This window comes from Siphateles boraxobius, unplaced genomic scaffold (genome assembly GCF_051911475.1).
Source record: "Siphateles boraxobius isolate OS27281-9 unplaced genomic scaffold, OSU_SipBor_1 11, whole genome shotgun sequence".
In the NCBI taxonomy this organism is placed as follows: Eukaryota; Metazoa; Chordata; class Actinopteri; order Cypriniformes; family Leuciscidae; genus Siphateles; species Siphateles boraxobius.
In genome coordinates, this window is record NW_027508711.1 from 5,523,317 (window position 1) to 5,543,619 (window position 20,303).

At 39.2% G+C, this 20,303-nt stretch overlaps 1 protein-coding gene across 2 annotated transcripts; it reads right to left on the reverse strand.

Annotated features, from left to right (window-relative positions):
* Positions 1 to 1,697: 1,697 nt before the first annotated feature.
* Positions 1,698 to 20,014, reverse strand: thbs4b (thrombospondin 4b). 2 transcript variants are annotated; one of them, XM_077194350.1, is made up of 23 exons: positions 19,864 to 20,014; positions 14,068 to 14,730; positions 12,170 to 12,367; positions 9,817 to 10,100; positions 9,594 to 9,696; positions 9,185 to 9,267; positions 9,035 to 9,086; positions 8,732 to 8,883; positions 5,927 to 6,064; positions 5,593 to 5,670; positions 5,321 to 5,473; positions 5,134 to 5,238; positions 4,922 to 5,029; positions 4,596 to 4,755; positions 4,331 to 4,449; positions 4,186 to 4,238; positions 3,886 to 4,079; positions 3,402 to 3,580; positions 3,260 to 3,308; positions 2,977 to 3,173; positions 2,710 to 2,882; positions 2,459 to 2,598; positions 1,698 to 2,169 (listed from the first exon to the last, which is right to left on the reverse strand). In XM_077194350.1, exons 2-23 carry the CDS (start codon positions 14,141 to 14,143, stop codon positions 2,111 to 2,113), a joined length of 2,853 nt encoding a protein of 950 aa, XP_077050465.1. In that variant the 5' UTR covers positions 14,144 to 14,730; positions 19,864 to 20,014; the 3' UTR covers positions 1,698 to 2,110. The 2 variants fall into 2 exon arrangements, with proteins under 2 accessions (XP_077050465.1, XP_077050464.1); XM_077194349.1 differs by lacking the exon at positions 19,864 to 20,014 and adding an exon at positions 15,434 to 15,777.
* Between the last annotated feature and the right edge of the window lie 289 nt (positions 20,015 to 20,303).

Here is a 20,303-nt window from a genome sequence, read left to right on the forward strand (position 1 = left end):
ATTTTCGCGCCCTCGTGGTGGCGACATCTTTTTTCCGCGCGCTCTGGACGAATGGTCGTTATTAACGTCCACTTAATGACTCCTATATTATTTCCCGGCTAAATTTACCCATCTATAATCCAACAAGAGCGAATGAGGTTATGTAAACTTAGTTAATTGTTGTTCATCGATTTTAACTGATTAAGCGTTCTTCAATGGCCCTTAGCCTAAAAACAGATTAGCTTGAACCCTAAAAAATACTAGATCTTGACATTTTCTGAAGAAAATGTGCTTGTTTTTAGCCTTTTGCTGAGTGGTTTCCGTCACAAATCAAAACAACCTATCCCAAAATGATCCATTAAGGTCTTGTCTAGCTGGGATTTTTACCAATTTTATCGTAGGTGAAAACCATATCTGATCACTTGGAATAGTAATAGCACCTCTCATCAATAAGATACCAAAATTAAGTTATTAATGTTTGTTAATAAGTAACATGTTTTGAAAAAAAAAACTAACCCTATGAACACAAAATAAAAAATCCAATGTGCCATGTTTTTTGGACACTACCATGGAAATACCATGCTATTCTTCAAAGTAGGCCTACCTTAGAGTGACCGGAAAATACAATGCTAGGCTATATAATGATACCATCATCATACCATAATAATACTAGAGAACCTTTTTACTAGTGGAGCCTATCCGATTTTAGAAAATATTTTGCACTCTACTCTCTTTCTATCTAACCTTTTCCTCGTTTTTCCATATTGTGAGAGAAGCTATGTGTTGCAGGGGAGTGATATTCACAGATTCGGTTCTTCCTACACCATCTTCTCCTTCTGTGCTGACTTTTTCTCCCTCAGTCTCTATCAGTAAAGGTTACGGAGGTGATTCATAATGAGTAAAGTGGCATTTGACAGCACCTCTCACTTCATATCCATCTCGGAGTCAGATTCATTTGGTTGTGTAAATAATTACATAATGAACTGCTTTGTTAATGAATTCAGCCAAGATTGGTAGACAGATAGAGTGATTGTCTGAAAAATATTAATATTCAGATGCGTAAAAGACATGAGACAAGGTGGACAAGAGAGAACACAGTAATGAGAACTGACTGTTCTAATAGCTAGCAGCAATAGTCAGTTGAATGTAAAGGCCATACTGCCATCTGCTGACCATAGTATGTATATGTTCTGAACAGTCTAAGCTTTTTTTCCTCCTTCAAACTCTCTAATAAAACAGCTTCCACATAAGGAGGAATGTGAATGGAGGCAAGAACTGCTGAGGTTAGCATGAGCTAAGTGCAAAAACAGCGTGAGAGACTCTACTCTCGCAGTTAACTCACTCTGGCAATAATGCTGCAGAGCAAACAGCCTCTAATGAGAACAAACTAACTTAAATTCTCATCAAACATAAGCTCTAGTCCAAACATAAGCTCTAGCCCTGGTGAGCTGCTGGCCAAAACAGCATTTTAAGGCATCATAGGCATGTTCCTGATGTTCCAAAAGGTAGGCAGCATAATTAAGGTAGCCTACCTTTTAGCTAGTCAAGTATCTCGTTTCATTTAGGATGTTTCCTTTGAATACAGCTGGCTAGGTATCCAGCTCACTCACTAGATTTTAGAACAGAGCTATTGTCTCTGGGCCACAGAACATACAAATTTTAGTCAGATGGAAGTACAGTCATACATAGGACAGAATGACGTAAAATGTTGCCACAAGTTTTGAATAGATTATTTTATTGGTGCCAAACATGAATGTGAGACTCCAAGTTTAGGTTTACTTATCTTTTATCATAATATGTGTCATCCTTTCTTGCAAATGTTCAATGAATGTGATGCAAATCTACTTGCATTCAAGGCAGGTAGCAAAGAATTATAACTTGTAACTGACTGAGAACAGGAAATAATGTCCATCTCATCTAAATGTCATATGATCTAGCTAATTTGTTTAAGTTTTTTGACCTAATAAACAGTAAAAAATTAGTTGATTTAAAAAAAAGGCATACACATTGTGTATACACGTATCCCAATTCTACACACACACACTGTGTACAAATGTGTTTCACACTTTCAGAGACACACATGACTGTGTGTAATGGTGTGTTAGTATAAACATAGCATTACGGGAATTATTTACAGGGGGTCCATGCCATGTTGTGTACTGAACTCCTGGAAGTCCTCGGGAATGGTGTCTGCAAAAGAGATGATGGTAAAATACTATATGAATATTTTATAGGTTCTGTAATAAGTTTTGAGCATATGGTGTGAGTTTATATTTGCTTGTATGCACACTACCATTCAAAAGTTAAGGTAAAATTAATTGAAATGTTATAATTATATATAAACAAATTTAATGAGTTTAATGCATGCTTGCTGATTTAAAGTATTCATTTCTTTTGTTTTAATTACTTTATTTGAACAGTTATGGATTTGTTTATGCTTGTTCCAACTTCATTGTTTAACATGTTTGTGTTTTCTAACCATTGCAGCGGTACTTCAAATTTGACCAGATGATGTTCTCCTGAGAGAAGCAGAACACTCCCAGTCTTCCTCCTCTCATTGTGGTATCAATTGTCACCCCAGAATCTGCCACCAGCTCTGAACCCTCATAGAAACGAACCCTAAAAAAACACATACAAGTCTGTACTGAATCATCTTGATTTTTAACACTTTTCTTTCTCATTTGCTAGCTTGGCTTCAATTTTGAGTCACCTGAATTTTGATTAGCTCACCTGATGTATCCGACTTGTGGGCGGTGTTGCAGGTACCAGCGATATGATACCTTATCCTTCCAGCCAACGTTCCTTGGATCCTTCCACAGGAGACGCACCTGATCATTAGTGTCACCTGTATGCCAGAGAGAGTTCCTCAAATGCTCACCTGGACCAGACTTGGACTTCACTGCCTGAGAGCGAGAGATAAAGATTAGTTCTTTTAATTCCATGAAAGACTTTCTCACACATTTAGAGATCATATATATTAAAATTGATCTAATCAACCTTCAGCTGAATGCCAGGTTCAGCTACGGCTCTGAAGGGCGTGGCCTGCCAGTACGTCTGCTCCGTTTGCTTCCACATCACCACATAGAAACTGGAAGAGTCCTGGTATCCAAAGATGAAGCCGGCATAGTCGTCATCAGTCACCGTATTCACGTGGAACGTTCCCTCGAAATCAACACCACTGAATGCAGTGTAACCTGGTCGTCGGAGAGGCGAATGGTGTCATTCATGTAAATAATAAAATATATCATTAATCATGATGGAAAAAGATGCATCCACTCACCTACAGCGAGGCCTGGATCACTGTTCATGGTCTGGACAATCTCCATTCCCTTTGCAACAAGGCAAAGAATTTTTCAGAATTGTATGTCTCAAACACAGTTTTCTGTAGAGACGTAAACAATTCTATGTATCTTTTGCTGTACCTGGTTAAGAACCACCCAGTTGGGGTCAATCTGAGCATCACCCTCTGGGTCCAGTACAACTGTCTGATAGGCTCTGAAGTCTGTCAGCGTGATCTCTGCATTTTCTGGACAGTTATCGATCCTGTCGATTACCTTGTCCTGGTCAAAGTCGGATTCGCATATGTCGCCTACTCCATCATCTGTATAGAAATGAGCAGGTGAGTGAGGGATGATTGTAATACGATTTCTGTATGTTCACTGCATTAAGTACAATACTTTCTGTGAATAATGGGATCATTTTCTGTTTGATGCTTACACAAAGGTTTTGTAAAGCTTTAGAAGACTTTGAATATAGTGCAAAGTCGTACGTCAACTACTTTTATAAATCTTGACAGCCACTGTTAATTTTCTATTTTTGTTCTATATACTTTCTGGTTGAGTCGGCGATCACAGAATAATGTACAGTGCATGCTGTTGTCTATGTAAGGATTAGTGGTGTACTCACTGTTGTCATCTATCTGGTCAGGGTTCGGCACTAACCGACAGTTATCTGGTCCAGGTGGCAGTAAGTCGGGAATACCGTCATTATCATCATCATCATCACATTCATCTCCAAGTCCGTCTTTATCCGAGTCTAGTTGGGAGCTATTAATGACCAGCGGGCAGTTGTCCTTGCTATCTTGGTGACCATCACCATCACTGAAGATACAAAAAATGATAATTCATAATTTTGGTGTAACAATTAAGAAACTGATATGCAAAGGAAACCATGTCTCTGTTGCATGAATGATGGACTTTTTCATACCTATCTTGGTTTGTGTCGCAAGAGTCTCCAACTAGATCATTATCAATGTCAGACTGGGGAAAAGAGGATTAAGTGTAAGTATTACTTATAGTAAAAACAACAGAACAGTATATGAGGAATATTTGGGTGCCTGCGAATAATGTACCTGATTTGGATTTGGGATGTCAGGACAGCTATCGCACGCATCTCCCACACCATCCCCGTCACGATCCAGCTGATCACGATTTTTCACTCGCTGGCAGTTATCCAGGAAGTTTTTGATCCCTGACGATCCAAAAAATCAGACACCACAATTGGGAATGACTCAGTACCAAAAAGACCAATCTTTTGTTGGAACCGAATCATAGAGACTTTTAGATGTACTTAAATGTGTGTGTGTGTGTGTGTGTATGTATATGGATATCTCTTACCATCTCCATCCATGTCATCATCGCATGCATCTCCGAGGCCATCAGAATCGGTGTCTCTCTGGTCTGGGTTATCCACTCGGACACAGTTGTCACATGCGTCGCCATGACTGTCCTTATCACTGTTCAGCTGATTTATATTTGGCGTCAACCAGCAGTTATCCTAAAATCCATACATATACACAGGAACAAAGTATACTTAATAACCAGAGATAGAAACGCAAGAGGTAAGAGAATCTTACAGGAATAATTAGTGTGAGATTCTGTAGTGCGTTAACATATAAACAACCACGGCATGAATGTGTGTGTATGTATGTCAGTGTGTTTACCTGCTCATTCAATATTCCATCTCCATCTGCATCTGGGTCGCATGCATCGCCTTTCCCATCACCATCTGCATCCTCTTGACCCGAGTTTGGAACGGTAACACAGTTATCCTGGTGTTGAGGACAAAATATGAATCATCTCTCCCAGAGACGGGTAAGTGATGTCAGCAGAGCCGTAAGCAAGTCAATATCGATTGCATTGTTGCCATAATTACCTTTCTGCAGGTTGGGTCACGGCAGCGCAGTTTCTCATCAGGGTACCCATCAATGTCAGTGTCTTTACCACAAAGATAACCATTTCCAGCCCATCCAATGCCACACTGTAATAAACACACACAATCTTATCATTTGCCCTTGAGCATAATGCCTTTCTCATGTGTGTGAATGTGTGTTTCAAAGTACCTGGCATGTGATGGTGCCATCTCTCTCCTCTATGCACTGTGCATTGGGGTCGCAAGGGTTCTGTAGACGGTTTGCACAGCTTTTCTCTGGCTTGCAACCTCTGATCTGGTCACCTGTAAATCCGCTCTTACATCGGCCACATTGATATGATCCCTACACATACCGTAACACATAACACTTTAAGGTGCTATTCTTTTTTGCTTTGCATGTCTTTGTGACATATGATGGCACTTTGCATCATAGAAATGCATTATGAACATGTCGGTTCTCACCACAGAGTTCACACAGATGGAGTTGGGAGTGCATCCTCCATTATCTGGTCCTTTACACTCATCGATATCATCACACACCTAAAGACAATGTAGGAATTAGGAAATGTCCACATACCCAATCGTACACTAGACACCCCTTTGCTTATCACTCCATTAATCAATGGCAGTGCATCAAAATGTCAATGGCAAATGGTCCTTTTTTGTAAATGTCTGAACTTTGTGTTACAACAAATGACGTTCAAACTGTGGCGCTGGGGAAATGCTATATCTTTACACTTCATTTTACATAGAAAAGTAATGCATTAGCATCAGCCCCAAAACGTCAGTGACATACCTGCTTGTGCGTTTGTGCATAGGTCACACCAACACCCTCCAGTGGTTTGCCAGTGAATCCAAGAGGACATGCCTCACAGCGGAACCCTGGGGCCATGTTCACACACCTCACACCAGGGAAGCAGGGGTTAAATTGACACTGCAAAAGACACAAAAATGCATGGAAATGTCATGATTAGTGCTTCGACATATGAGGCAGCTGCACCTATGGTGGCTTGAGTTTGAATTCTGGCTCATGGTACTTTCCTGTCTAACACTATCCTGTCCAATTAAAATGAAGGTAAAAAAGACTTTAAAGAAAGTCTAAAGAATATTTTTTCTTACCTCACTGTAGGCAGGTCAACTTAAAGGGTCATGAAACCCTAAACCAAATTTTCTGAGATTTTAACAGAGGTATGTGTGTTGAACACCATTGAAGACAATGTTAGCATCTGTTAGATTTAATAGTAGGGGGAAAATGTTTAAATTTTAGTTTTTTTCCGCTATTTTTGTCATCCGGGTTTTAAATCTTCATCTGCTGTGACGTGGCGGAGCACTGTTAGTGCATTGATGACTCATCTAGGGCTGAAACGATTCCTCGAGTTACTCGATTACAAAAATTCCTCGAGGCAAAAACTCTGCCTCGAAGCCTCGTTAAATTCCTATGACGCGCACTATGCGCGCGGCGCAGGGATTTGATTGTTTCCCACGGACCGTTTATTCACACGGAGCTGTTCAGGAAGCATATATTTTGAATTTAGTTGGCGCGATGGCGGAGAATAAATATGTAAATAAACAGCAGAAATTGTCTAAAGTGTGGGATCATTACACACTTAATTCACTTAACACACTTAACTCGCTGAAACAAGGTAACGTAGTCTAAGCCTATTGATGTTCGCTGATTTTAATCCCATACTTTATTTGTAGCGATGTCGTGATGCGGTTTGACTAGATATGATTTTTAGCTTTGATGACATTTTTTAGTAAACGTAACTATCAGGTTAAATTGAAAGAGAGTATAGCCTAAAAAAAGAACCCCTACACACACACACACGCCAGTCAGACCAATTGCAGCAATGCATCACATACGCTTAAATATTCACTGTACACACCGCGACGTGATGGAGGAACAAATATTGTATTGCAGTCTTTGCTTTGCACATGGTTTGTATTTCACGTCTGCCAATTAGTTACAAAAAACAACAAAAAATGAAAGTCCCCAGCCTGTTGGTTTTTAACAAAGATTCGTAGTACTAATTTTTCAGTTAAAACGCACGGAACAAAAGTGTGTCAGCTTTTACTGCGTGTTCAACAACAAGTCACGTTAACGTTACAGCTCTTCTTCAGCGTTAAACTACCAGAATACACAAATATGCTTAGATGCTTAGAGTGGTTATATTATAACATCTTAAAGGAAAATTCACATAGGAGATAGCTTTATAACTTGCATACTATATAACTTATAGTATATAACTTATAACAGCTTTAACTGAAATAGACAAGTTTAATATAACTATTCTGTTAATAAAACACACACGAAAAAAAATATCTGATTACTCGATTAATCGATCGATTAAGTGCTAGATTAATCGATTACAAAAAGAATCAATGGCTGCAGCCCTAGACTCATCGGTGTCTCATAATTATTAATCATAATTTTTCATATCCTATTAGAAGACACTTTTTCTTAATTAATTATGACACCACGTGGATCTTTCCAATGACAGACATGTCAAACTGTGATATCGCATAGTAGATGAGCCAATCATGGGACGCAAGTGTTTGTTTTCGTGGTGTAGAAGTTCTAGTGCGTTGAATATGTTTCCTCGCGAATCGCGACACTGCAAACATCAACTGGAGAATGATGGACTTCGGCCTTGATGACGACCAATGCAAGTTACGTATTGCAAGTAATGCGGTACCAAGTCCCGAGGACTTTTCTATCCCTTCAGAGGATACTTTTTTTGTCTAAAATGTAACCCTGATCGTTTTACTTGGCTTTTGTTAAATAAGCACTCGTTATTACAATTTTAAATATTTCGATAATACCTCAATTGTATGCTTAATTCATGTAATTAAATATATATGTCATCGGGGTTCAGGGGGCGCGTAGATCTAGGCTATGCACGGAACTTTTTTTAAAGCGGAAAATTAATTATTTTCAAATATATGCATTCATAGTGTGTATATAAACAACTATATATTTTATAATGACATTATAATTAGACGTAAATTAATATGTTTTAAATAGAATTACGATTACTGTAGGCTAATATATGTAGCAGGGCATTCAGTTACTTTTGAAAGGACAATAATAAAGTGTCCGTGTATTTCATTAGACTAACTTTGCCAGCTATAAAAAAATCTAGCATTTCCTCACGTTTTACCAGTGATTTTTAGTGAAAGTCGATATGCATGGGCCACTGGCGATGACAGTTCCCCCTCTCCCCTGCCGTGACACACCCACTCCCTCCCTTCTTCTCACAGCCATCCACGCCCATTTAAGGTTGCATTTTTCAAAAAGATTGTGAGCTAGACTTGAGCTGAAAGAGGGGGGTTTCATGACCCTACAACTATAAGGTGTCACTTAAATCTCAAAGTGAGTGGCCATGTGTTCATTAATTTCTGTTTCAACTTTTGAGTTCTGAAAGTTGCAGTAAGATTTTTAGTACATCAAAAACATTTTATTTTAGAAAATCAACTCATAAATCCCACACACTACTCAAACTTGCATCACTACGTAATTTTATTCATTTCAGTCAATCGACTTTTCAGAAGAAAAAAGTAATTTGTCATGATATGACCCCTTCAATGAATAGGCATGTACCTCATCAACGTCGTCACAGCTGTATCCATCTCCAGTGTATCCAACAGGGCATGGACCGCACTCCACCCCTTCTTCTGTTTCTATGCACATATCATCACGGAAACACACTCCAGGAGTGCATTTTGATTTCACCACTTCCGTTCCGCCCAGACCTAGAGTTAACCAATAATATATGCATATTTGGTGTGGTTTGGGTAACTGAACACTCCCATGATTGAAATATATCTTGTTTGGGTCTCTTATCTGAATATATGCGTCAACAAACTAATGCATATCATGTTCTTGCTCAATGTAATGTCTTACCACAGGCCTGGCACTCAGAGATGGTGTTTCTGAGGAAAGAAGTTTCCTTCACCTGTAAACATGCGAAATCTGGGTCGTAAATAAGGGAATGTGGAAATTAAGAACATTAAACAAAGGGGTACAAAAGGATAATGGGCAGAAAGGTTTTACCTGCTGAATAAGTACATCTTTCAGCTCATTAATGACCTTTGTGAGCTCCAGCATCTGATTTGTAAGCTGTTTCGTGTTAAGTCCTTTATAAACCAAAAAAACATTTACAATTTTAGCAGACATATACTCACTCTCTTTCTTTATCTCTTCTTTTGGAATCTATTACCCAAAGATGCACTTAGTAATTATGCTGATTTTGTGCTCGCCGATATGATAGTCGTCTTGGATGGAAAAAGTTTGCTGCTGCCATTGGAAAATGCTTTATTTGCAACAAACTTCTAGCTGTAGCAACCAACCAGAACACCCCAGCAACTGTTTAGCAACACCCTGGCAACGACCAATAACACCCTAGAATTGTGGTGGCAGATTTTTGCACATGCGAGCACCACTCATGTTTTCGAGTTGTTACCTAAAGTCTGTACAGAGTCGCTCTGATGAGTGTGGCAGTCCTGCAGCGATGCAACATTTTCCATTGAATCACCGTATGCCAGTTTGAGCTCCTCCAACTGCTCCTGCCAATCAGAACAGAAAGAGCACAATGGGGAGTTTATTTTTCTGTATTAGTGCATGCATCAAAACCCTTCAAATATATCTCAGCATGTGAGTGTGTAACTGTTTAATATGTTGTATACTTGTGCTTTCCCCTGCATAGTTTTTAACTCCACTCCTTGTTGATTGTTTAGACCATTAAACACAGCTGGTAAATCTCTCAGCGTCTCCACCAGCCTGCAGTCCAGGTGTAGCTCCACCCCGGGCACCGGTAACACGCCCTGGCGGTGCGGGAAGCCCCCTGGGTGGCCCACCTCCAGTCCCTTAAGATGGAAGAGCAGCCGATGCTTCTCACCATCAGCCAGTTTCAGGTTGTTAAAGGTGACAGTACTCATCCTACCATCTCTGCGCAGGTATCGTAAAGTAGCTACAAAGAGAGAAAGTGTATTTTGTGCTTATCCATTTGCACATTTCTGTAATTTCTGTTGTTTTTAGAGCTTAAAACTTTTGTTTCCAAGTTAAAGGCAGGGTAGGTGATTTGTTCCAGAAGCATTTTTTGTTATGCTGGTTGAAAGTCTGTTTACATCCTGATAGCAATCACTAAATTTAGTGGTCTAAATATATTTATATGTATATATATCATCTGCGGGAGGCGTAGGACCATAAAATGTTCGTCCAATCACTGCATATGGTCCGAATGCAATGATACGATGTCCTACCTACCTGTCTATGCACCCTGCTTTCACTGACATTACACTTCATCAGTGCGTTTCATGCTATGCAGAGTTAGACATACGTCAATCACAGAGCAGCGTTACCGAAACAGCAGATGCCTTTTTACAGTTCTAGGTATACTAAAAACAACGAGCTTATGCTGCGTTCACACCATAACTACTGTAATTTGGAAAAGATGGAAAACTGTGACGTTCGTGACTCGAATTTATGTGTTTCAATGGCAACACTATCAACACCGAAATAAACTGCAGTCGGGTGTTACAGGTCAGTGCTCTTTAAAGGTGCAGTGTGTGATTTTTAGCGACATCTAGCGGTTCGGCTGCGAGTTGCACTGATGGCTCAGCCCACTGCTCACCCCTCCCTTTCGAAGAAGCTACGGTGGCTAAAATGGGACAAACATATCGTCGTCTGAGACAGCAGAGAATAGCCAGAGTAAGCCAAGAGTGTGTAACATTGTCACTGTTTCTGTACCATAGTCCATTAACCACATCATGGATAAAGTTTACAAAGCCATAGTCAGGTGAGGATCGAGGGTCTTAATATATAATATAATAATAGTAATCAGCTGATTGTCTCACAAACGTAACCAGCACATTTCCCCCCACATAGCAAACCCATAATACAGCGAGGGAGAAGAACCACATGAAACTATGCAACTATATATTTTTTCTAACAGGGTAGTAAAAGTTTAGGTGGCTAATATGAGCTGTTACTGTGGCTGAGCTGGTTAAAGCGTAAAGCCTTGTTTAAACTCGACGTGTCCGCGTGAGCCCAAAGGTGCTAGCGGCAAAAATGGCATGATTGTAACAGCGCGCGCGCCTCCGCATCCCCTAGACACCATTTACTACACACAATAGGCTTTTTTTCTCTGATTTTGAAAACTCTTCGCGATAGACTTGCTTCCAAGATCGACTTGTGAACCGCGATCGACTGGTTGGTGATTCCTGTAACGTTACTGTTTTACCGTCAATGACAGAGTACTAATCAGTGTCTCACGAACGTAACCAGCACATTTCTCCCCACATAGCAAAGCCATAACACAGCGAGGGAGAAGAACTAAGTTACATGAAACCATCCAACTACATATTTTACACCACTGACAAGGGAAAAGTCACTACTCACGGTGTTTATGGCTAGCTTCTAGCTTTCTGCGACTTCTCTTTCAAGGTAGTGACGAAACGCGCTCTGTAATGCTGTTTGTTCGCGTTCGGCTACGGTAGAAACATGACGTCACAATATGTCGACCTTCATAGAAGGGGGTGCCCGCGGTTATGTAGATATAAATGTCTCATTCTAAGGTAATAAAAACATTACGGTTTATTAAGTAAGTTCTTTATTCACCACTAAAAACATAGTTATGGATGTCATATTGCATTTCTGTTAATAGATACTCAAAATTTTTACACATTGCACCTATAAGTTGTTTTTTTATCATTATTGTATTGTTATGAGCTTTTAGACATGATGTAGTTTGACGCCATCTCTCATGATGCTTTTGTTTGCTCTCCTCTGTGTGCGTTTGTGTTTGTTTTTTTTTGGAGGAGGAGGAGGCGTAGCTTTGGAAATACGCTCTGGAGGGTATAGGATCTTATGCTTTCAAAGCTAGCTTGCTATTGCTGGCCTCTCTGAAAATTGCCTACTCTACCTTTAAAGTCAGTTGCAAATTGTCATAGTAAATGAATGCAAATAAAGCCCACACAGGTTTTTTCCCCCCTGAAATCATAAGCTTGAACAGGTATGGTACTGCCAAAGTTCACGTACCTTTGTTGAGTTTTCCGAGCACAGAGAACTCAAAGTACTTGCTGTTGTCTCTTGGATTGTACAGGCTGAATATGGTGTTTCCGGTTCTAGGCTGGAGACGAAACGTTGCGAGAATAAAGAGCTCTGTTACTCCCTGCTCTGCCAAACCTCCGTGCAGGAGATCCGGTAGACAGTCCGGTGACGTTAAGAGGTTATACACTGCGGGGAAAATGTTATTTAAATGTTATACAAGTGTTACTGAAACACAAAGCTCACAAACATGTAGTTGTTCCTCAGGCTAAAGCATGTTGGGAGTGATGCCCAGGCCCATTTTAGGTTGATGTCATTTCTGTTAGACGGTAAATATGGTTGCTGTTTATTTAGTTGGTTGCATGATGCTAAATAAATGTTTAAGGATTTGTAGTTCTTTGAAGTTTGTAAATGGCAATAATTAGTTTTTTATACATAACACAACTCAGCTGTAACAAGTCTAATGGCATGTAAATTTATTCAAATTTTGAATGTTTGGCATTGTGCATGGGAAAATGGTGTGTGTCTAAATGCTGAAACCCAGACCATATCTAACATGCTTGCAAAGTGACACAATTTGGTGAGAACCATTTGAAAAAGATATAGAAATTTCACTTCATAGAAATGTGTTTGTTGGGTTCATAAGCAGATAGGCTTGAATTTCAGATTAAAATCTTGAGTTTGTAACTGAAGCAACTGGTCTTAGTTTGTATAATTTAGATTGACAGGGATCAAACTGGACCTTATCCATTGAAAATTTTCGGTGGAAAACTTCATGGAAACCAGTTGAACGAACAGCCGTTGTGGTGTCACTGCCGGATGTCAAATACAGATGTTGGTTGTTATGGCGATGGAAGCGTGCCATTGGCTAAACAGGCAAACGTAATGTAGTATGAAAAAATGTTAATGACTTAAGAATGACGTCTTTTCCTATATTTGAACCAAAAAAGATTGTCTGACTCTCATTTCCATGCCTTAGCAATCATCACTAATCATCAACTAAGTATAATCCCACAAAAACCAAGGCAATTTTTGTTTATCTTCACTTTCTTGTGAAGAATACAGTTTGCTAATTTAAAAGATCTGTTTGTTGCTCAAAAGTATAATTTCTGTTCACAGATGGTGTGCTGAAATATTTACATGCTGACCGTGATTGTCAACATGTGTGATTTGGCTTTATGTATTATTTGTCATTTTAATGTTCAAACATTCTCTAAGTCATATGTATTGGTGTAAATATTACATTGACATTTAAAAGGGTAATGTTTATATCCTCATTAGGTGGAAGTACTCAGTGTGTGTGTGTGTGTGTGTGTGTGTGTGTGTGTGTGTGTGTGTGTGTGTGTGTGTGTGTGTGTGTGTGTGTGTGTGTGTGTGTGTGTGTGTGTGTGTGTGTGTTTGTGTGTGTGTGTTGTGTGTGTATGCGTGTGTGTGTGTGTGTGTGTGTGTGTGTGTGTGTGCGCGTGTGTGTTTTCTTTAAGTATTATGTGTCCGCCTTTCAGATTCAATAAAATAATGCAATCTCATCCTTGCTGCAAAAGACATTATGACTTCTATAGCCCAAAATGAACTACCTTTCTCTCTCTCTCTCTCTCTCTCTCTCTCTCTCTCTCTCTCTCTCTCACACACACACACACACACACACAGGCAATGACCAAAAAAACTAAATTGGAGCCTGATGCTTTGTGATAAACACATCTACATTGAAAGAGGATCAAAGTAAATAGGAAAAAGTGTGAGAAAAAGAGCAAGAGTGTAAATATAATTACAGTAAAAATGTTATTCTAAAATAACTTAAATAGTCATATTATTAGTTAAACCAGGCAACTTAACTAATGATGAGTTAAAGAAACATTTGAACCTATTAAGGATACTTTATGTGTACTCACCGGTTGATTCTGCGCTTGCTGAGCTGAGAGTCAACATCAGAGAAACAGCCGTGAGGAGATGAATTGTCCCGGCCATCCTTTAACACAACCTTCTGTCACCCAACAGGAGGAGTGTGTGTGAGAGAGAAGTCTTATGGGTGCTGATTTTTGATTCCTTTGTGTCTTTTGGCTACGAGAGTGAGTTTTATAGAGAAAGTCTGTGTGTGATTGAGTAGGACACAGGAGTGAGGGACTGAAGAAAAGAGCAAGGTCTGTCTGCATTCGGGTTTTAATGATGTGTGTGTGTGTGTGTGTGTGTTGAAACAGGCTGTGTATCAACTCACAGCAGCTGTGGTAGGTGGAGTCATGAGTCTAACAGACACCCCCATGCTGAGTGGGCGGAGCAACAAGTGGTGTCGTATAATTGGCGGGCCTGGCTCACGTCTGAATTCTTATTGGTACCTTTTATGAGGTTCCATTTGTTCCACATCCTTTTCTCCATCCTCCTTTTCCCTCCGTCCGTCCGTTCTTTCTTTCTCAGGTTTTCACATATTTTCCTGTCATTTTGACTGGCAGGTGCCGTAAAATACGCCTGCCGGGGTGGATCTCTGGGGAATTGTTTATAGATCACTGGATGGAGAGTTGCTGATGTTCCGTGAAGGTCTGATTCTTATGCAATGGATTCTGTAATAAAAAATAAATTAAAAAGGCAGATAAATATGTGAAGCACATACACTGGTAACAGCCGTTTAATGAGAGCAATTATCTCATCTTTCATCTCAATGGCAGTTTAATAACATTCACAGTAGCGCTTTACAAAAGGCAAAGAAACATCTAAGACTGTGAGTTGTACATTATGTTGTTGTGTCTATCCTTTAAGTAATGCATCAAATGCATCAAAATGGCCACACACACTGCAGCTAAAGTGTGTATAAACATCTGAAAAAATACCTAACAACACCCTAGCAAACCTAGCAACTACCCAAAACAAACTTAGCAACCTCCCACAATGTTCCAGCAAACACCTAGCAACCACATTAGCCAAAACACCCCAGCAATGCCATAGAAACCAACCAAGCAACTACCCACAACAACAAACCTCATAGCAACCTTCCACAGTGACCCAGCAATTATCCACAACACCTAGCAACACCCTAGCAACCACCCACCCATTTTTACAGGCAAGCACACTTTCAGTAGAAAATATAGAAAAAAAATGCTTCCTTCACATATAGCCTATGGATAGACAAATGACGACAGAGAGAATACATCTATATACTATCACTTGTCTCGTGGTGGAGCTCCAGAACGTTACTCATGGCTGTCGGTATCATTAATAACAGACTTGTCTGATACTGATATAGCGCTCACATACTCATATTCTTACCACGATTGGCCGATCACACTGACCACTGACCAATCACATGATGTTGTGGTGAGTGACATAATCCCACATCCTAATCAGAGGGGCGAACGCTGCTGTGTGTTTGTGTGTGTGTGTGTGTGTGTGTGTGTGTGTGTGTGTGTGTGTGTGTGTGTGTGTGTGTGTGTGTGTGTGTGTGTGTGTGTGTGTGTGTGTGTGTGTGTGTGTGTTAGGAGCTAAATTACAGTCCTTTGCTGAAGCTGCTCTGTCATTAAAGCTTTCTGAGGCATTATGGGTATGTTAAGACCCAGGTGGGCAAAGTTCTGGAAAGTTCTGATTCAAACCATCTCCCGTTGGTGTGTGTGTGTGTGTGTGTTACAACAGGATCTGGCCTTAAGTCTTTCTCTGAATGTCTGGTTATGTTGGATCCGTCAGTAGAGCAGCAGGAAACAGACAGACACACTTACACTGTATCCTTTTGTTCTCACTGTAGGTTTAGATGGCCTGACAGAGGCTGTTAGTTTGTTGTAAGACGACCCCACTAATGATCTTACCATGTGTGTGAGCACGAGGGTTCGGTTGCACACGTATCCGCGTCCATGTTTGTGGAAGAATAGCCGCAATCATGTGTTTTTGAGTCGAAAATCTCTTTAAAAAGACAATGCTGACTCCTGACAGCGTTCGTACCTGAGCTACACCTCTCACGCACAGGTCATGTTCAATGTGTTTATTGAGGCTGGTTACGGTCTTGCTTTTAACAACTTGTGTAACAGGGCTTTAGGAGCATGTAATTGTTCAGACGGGGTAAACTGAGGTGGGAAAATGTTCTCTTGAACTCCTCTCGGGAAGTATAATTTTCCCCTGACCTCCCCTCGGGGCAGCACACTATTCTTCTGACCTCATTCGGGACGGTGGAATGTTCTCATAACCTGCTCATAACTCTACAAGTTACAAACAGTGACTCATGGCACTTTTTATTCAGCTGAAAAAAAAACGGCCTAAAGTGGTTTGCTGGTCTTACCTGGCCACTAAACTTTTTTACATCTAGTTTGATGATGTTTAGAGGGGTTTTGTGTACTTGAGCCACTTGAGCAGGCCAACTAAATACCAGCTTGCCCAGATGGAAGACTAGTTAAGACCAGAAAATCAAGTTGAACTGATTTAAAATGGCCTTTTTTCAGTGGGTTCTTTCAGGTCCAATAACAGTTAAGCTCCATTTAGTGTTAATTAGTGTTATTATAATTAATTATCGGTGTTAACATGAGACTAGACCGATGAATTTGTTTAAATGATTTGTCAAGTTGCAGTTATTATTTTGTTTCTAGCTTGTTATATGTTTGGAAACAGATCTTTTAACCCTAATTGATTGTCATTTCTTTAACAACCATGTAGGAAGACACATCACGACCATATTCCATGATGACAATATCAATATTCACCAAGACTCAAATTGTAAAATTGCATCAATTTTTGGTCAAGATCTTCTATTGTCAATGCAAAGAGTCCAGCACTCTGTAAAGTCTCCTCCAGCACATCCCAAACACTTTCAATGAATTTAAGATCTGAACTCAGAGGTGCCGATTCATGTGTGAAAATGATTCTTCATGTCCCTCCCAACCATTGTTTCACAATCTGAGCCTGATGAATCTTGACATTGTCATCCTGGAATATAGTCATTATGTTTGTTCCAACATGGTTGTTTAAGAAATTAAAAGCTACACACTCCATCAATTAGGGTTAGAAGAACTGTTGTCGAACATATAACATAGAAACATAATAATCACTGCGATAATGATTCAATCATAGACTCCAAAGAGTGTCCAAAATTCAAACAGTGACTTTTTTGGCTGGGCAGTGTACAGTATATACATACAAATAAAATAAATGTAATAAATAGTAATAAACTAATAACTAAAATAAAATAATTTCACCTCATCCATCAGTTTGAAAAAAATGCATTTACAATGTACTTGTACATGTAATTGTATGGGTCAAGACATTCTGGAGGGCTTAAAAATGATTTTTTTTTCATGCATTTATATTAGTTCTGATCAAAAACGTATAAATAAAAGTTGTTAATGCAATTCGTGGGTGTGTATTTCTCTGTATGTAAACAGTTCTTCACATACTGTATAATCAGTCACACGCATTACTGGATTATGCAAAATTACTGGATTACCGACTTTACATGGTGATGACAAGAATATTGAAATATTTGATATGATTTGAACATTGCATAAACCAAGATTAGTAACTGATTGCATCAGTGACAGTCTAGTCTCATGTTAACACAAAACATTTTGAATTACACCAAAAAAATTGATAAATTAATTAAATAATTTAAACTTGATGTTTTAAAATCTTGACTGCATTTTCAAAACAAAAAATTTGACCCAGTGCAATGTCTTGCCCCCAATAGACTTCCACTGCAAGTTCATTCCTGTAAATGTGTTTTTGTTATTGCAAAAAATCTGATGGATGAGTCGAATTTCTGTGTTGTGGTAATCAATAGCACGCCAACTTTCCCTGAACCCGGGACATTTCTAGTACACAAGATTATGACAGCAGAAAATGTAAAAAAAAAAAATTTTTTAAAAGTTGAGCAATTTTCAAACCTCATAAATATTATTCTTGTCGTTTTCTCAGAAATGAGGGTACTGGGTAAAAGTACAACAACAGGCTTTGATTATCAGCTTCTGTTGTGGAGGATTGATGGAATCGCGGCGCTGTGGATCAACAGGAAAGCGTGAGGCTTTAGAAGACAAGCAGCTCAAATTTGCGGTCACACACTAAAAACCTCAAAGACACATCAGCCGAGATAGATGAGAGTGTGTGATGGATAGCATTCAGGGGTGTGTGTTGTGTGTGTGTGGTGAGGCAGGTTGCACATGGAAGCTATTATTCAGGTACTTAGTGTCCTCGAGCACAAACACACACAGGGATAAGTGCGCATGTGTTTGGGAAAAATGCTTGGACAAAATCAGGACGAGTTTAAAGCAAATGCAACGCTGTGCATTAATCATTTTGCCAAATAAATATTGATCAAAAGAAATGGAACAACTAGGGGTTGTTCATAACGAGTTCGGAAACTGTTCCTCAGTGCTTATTGCAAAAAGTTCACAATGATGCCATAGAAGAACTATTTTTTGGTTCCCCAAAGAACTTTTTCAGTAAATAGTTTTTAAAAGAACCATATTTTTATAGTGTTAAAAGACACTAAAAAGTTAAATAAATAAATAAATAAAAAACCTTTCCCACTACACCTTTTGTGGAATGGAAGGTTTCCATGGATGTTAAACCATAGATGCCAATAAATAACCTTCATTTTTCAGAGTAAGAAAAAATTATAAGAACATTCTTAAGAAATGTTTTTGTGAATTTCCAGTTAGGAAATGAGAAGAAAATGGCAGTTAAGAAGAATTGTATTTTTCAGAATATTTTGTGAATCTGGCCCCATGACTTTTGAAATCTGGTTTTGCAGTTATCAAGTAAAATCATCTTTATCTCCATCATCAAGTCTCACCACTGAAACCCCAAAAGCCTTGAACAGGTCTCACATCCTTTAACCCAAACACACTGACATTCATTCCACAACTTGGTTCCAACTTAAATCCAAGCTAGTCCCACAGACGTCTGGATCAGAGTGTTTGTAGCACTGGCATCGGGAGAGAAGACGTGTAACTCCTAAAGATATTTTCCCGGAATGTTAAAGGAAGTCAAGCAACTAAACACAAAAAAAAATCAGATGGGTATGTTTACCTGGAATGAACACGGGGGGAAAAAGTTCTGGAGTAGTACAAAGGTCCACTCTTATAAACATCACAAGGTGTAATATTGTGTATAAGCATGACTTCCTGTCAGATGGTGTCTGGGGTCCAGGTGGATTTAGAAAAAGTTAGTCTATGGAGGCTGAATAGGTCACATAGCTCAGGTAAATCACTATCAGATAAATGGAACCAGCCCCAAAACACTGACATCATCGCTGTAATGAGCTAATGGTCACATGATATCCGCTAGAAAAAAATCATCCTTGTGTGTGTGAGTTTTGACAAAAAATGCTTGACTGGATAATCTTGCTTTACCATGGAACGGAAATTACCTGATGTGTGTGTGTTTTGTATTATATAGTGTATGTGTGTGTATAGTGGCACATAGATAATGGCTTTCACAGAAAGAGAAGCAAAAGCACAGGAAATTGAGCAGTTTTCCAGACGGTTGCTCCATTCTGACTGATTTCATCGTTCAAAGCTTTCATCTTGCCGATAAACAGCAATAGAACAAAAATTATGGCCTCTTTAAAAAAAAAGAAAGAAGATGTTCTCATGATCTTCTCTTTCTGGAGAGGACATTTAAAATAGCTTAACCTATTTTTAGACCCCAACACATTTAAAGGGCATTTCACGGAATATTTTGCATACAAGTCAGTATTAAAATTATTACAATTATTTACTCACCCTCATGTTGTTCCAAAGCCGTTTGACTTTCTTCAGTGGAACACAAAGGGAGATGTTTACCAGAACTTTCATGCTTCTCTTTTACATGTACGACTTAAACAATGAATAATGATGGTGTGCAGAGTATAAAACATTTTATCAAACTGATTATAAATAAAATATGCACAGGAAATGATTTATAGACCTTATGTAGCTCCCCCCCTTTTCAGCGCTGCACTCGTTGTGTTCTGTCTTCCAGTTTGTAATTCCACAGCATAAAAAATGGTAAGATCTTACGGATTTAAGAATGAACCGCTCGTTTTAAAATCTTCCCTGTCTACAGACATTTTGTTATGAGATCTGCTTCAAACATTACAATTCTCATGATAACTTTCATTAACTCTACAATAAGTAAATCCACTTCACCAGCTAATTACTCTTTGACCGCGATGCCATAGAAA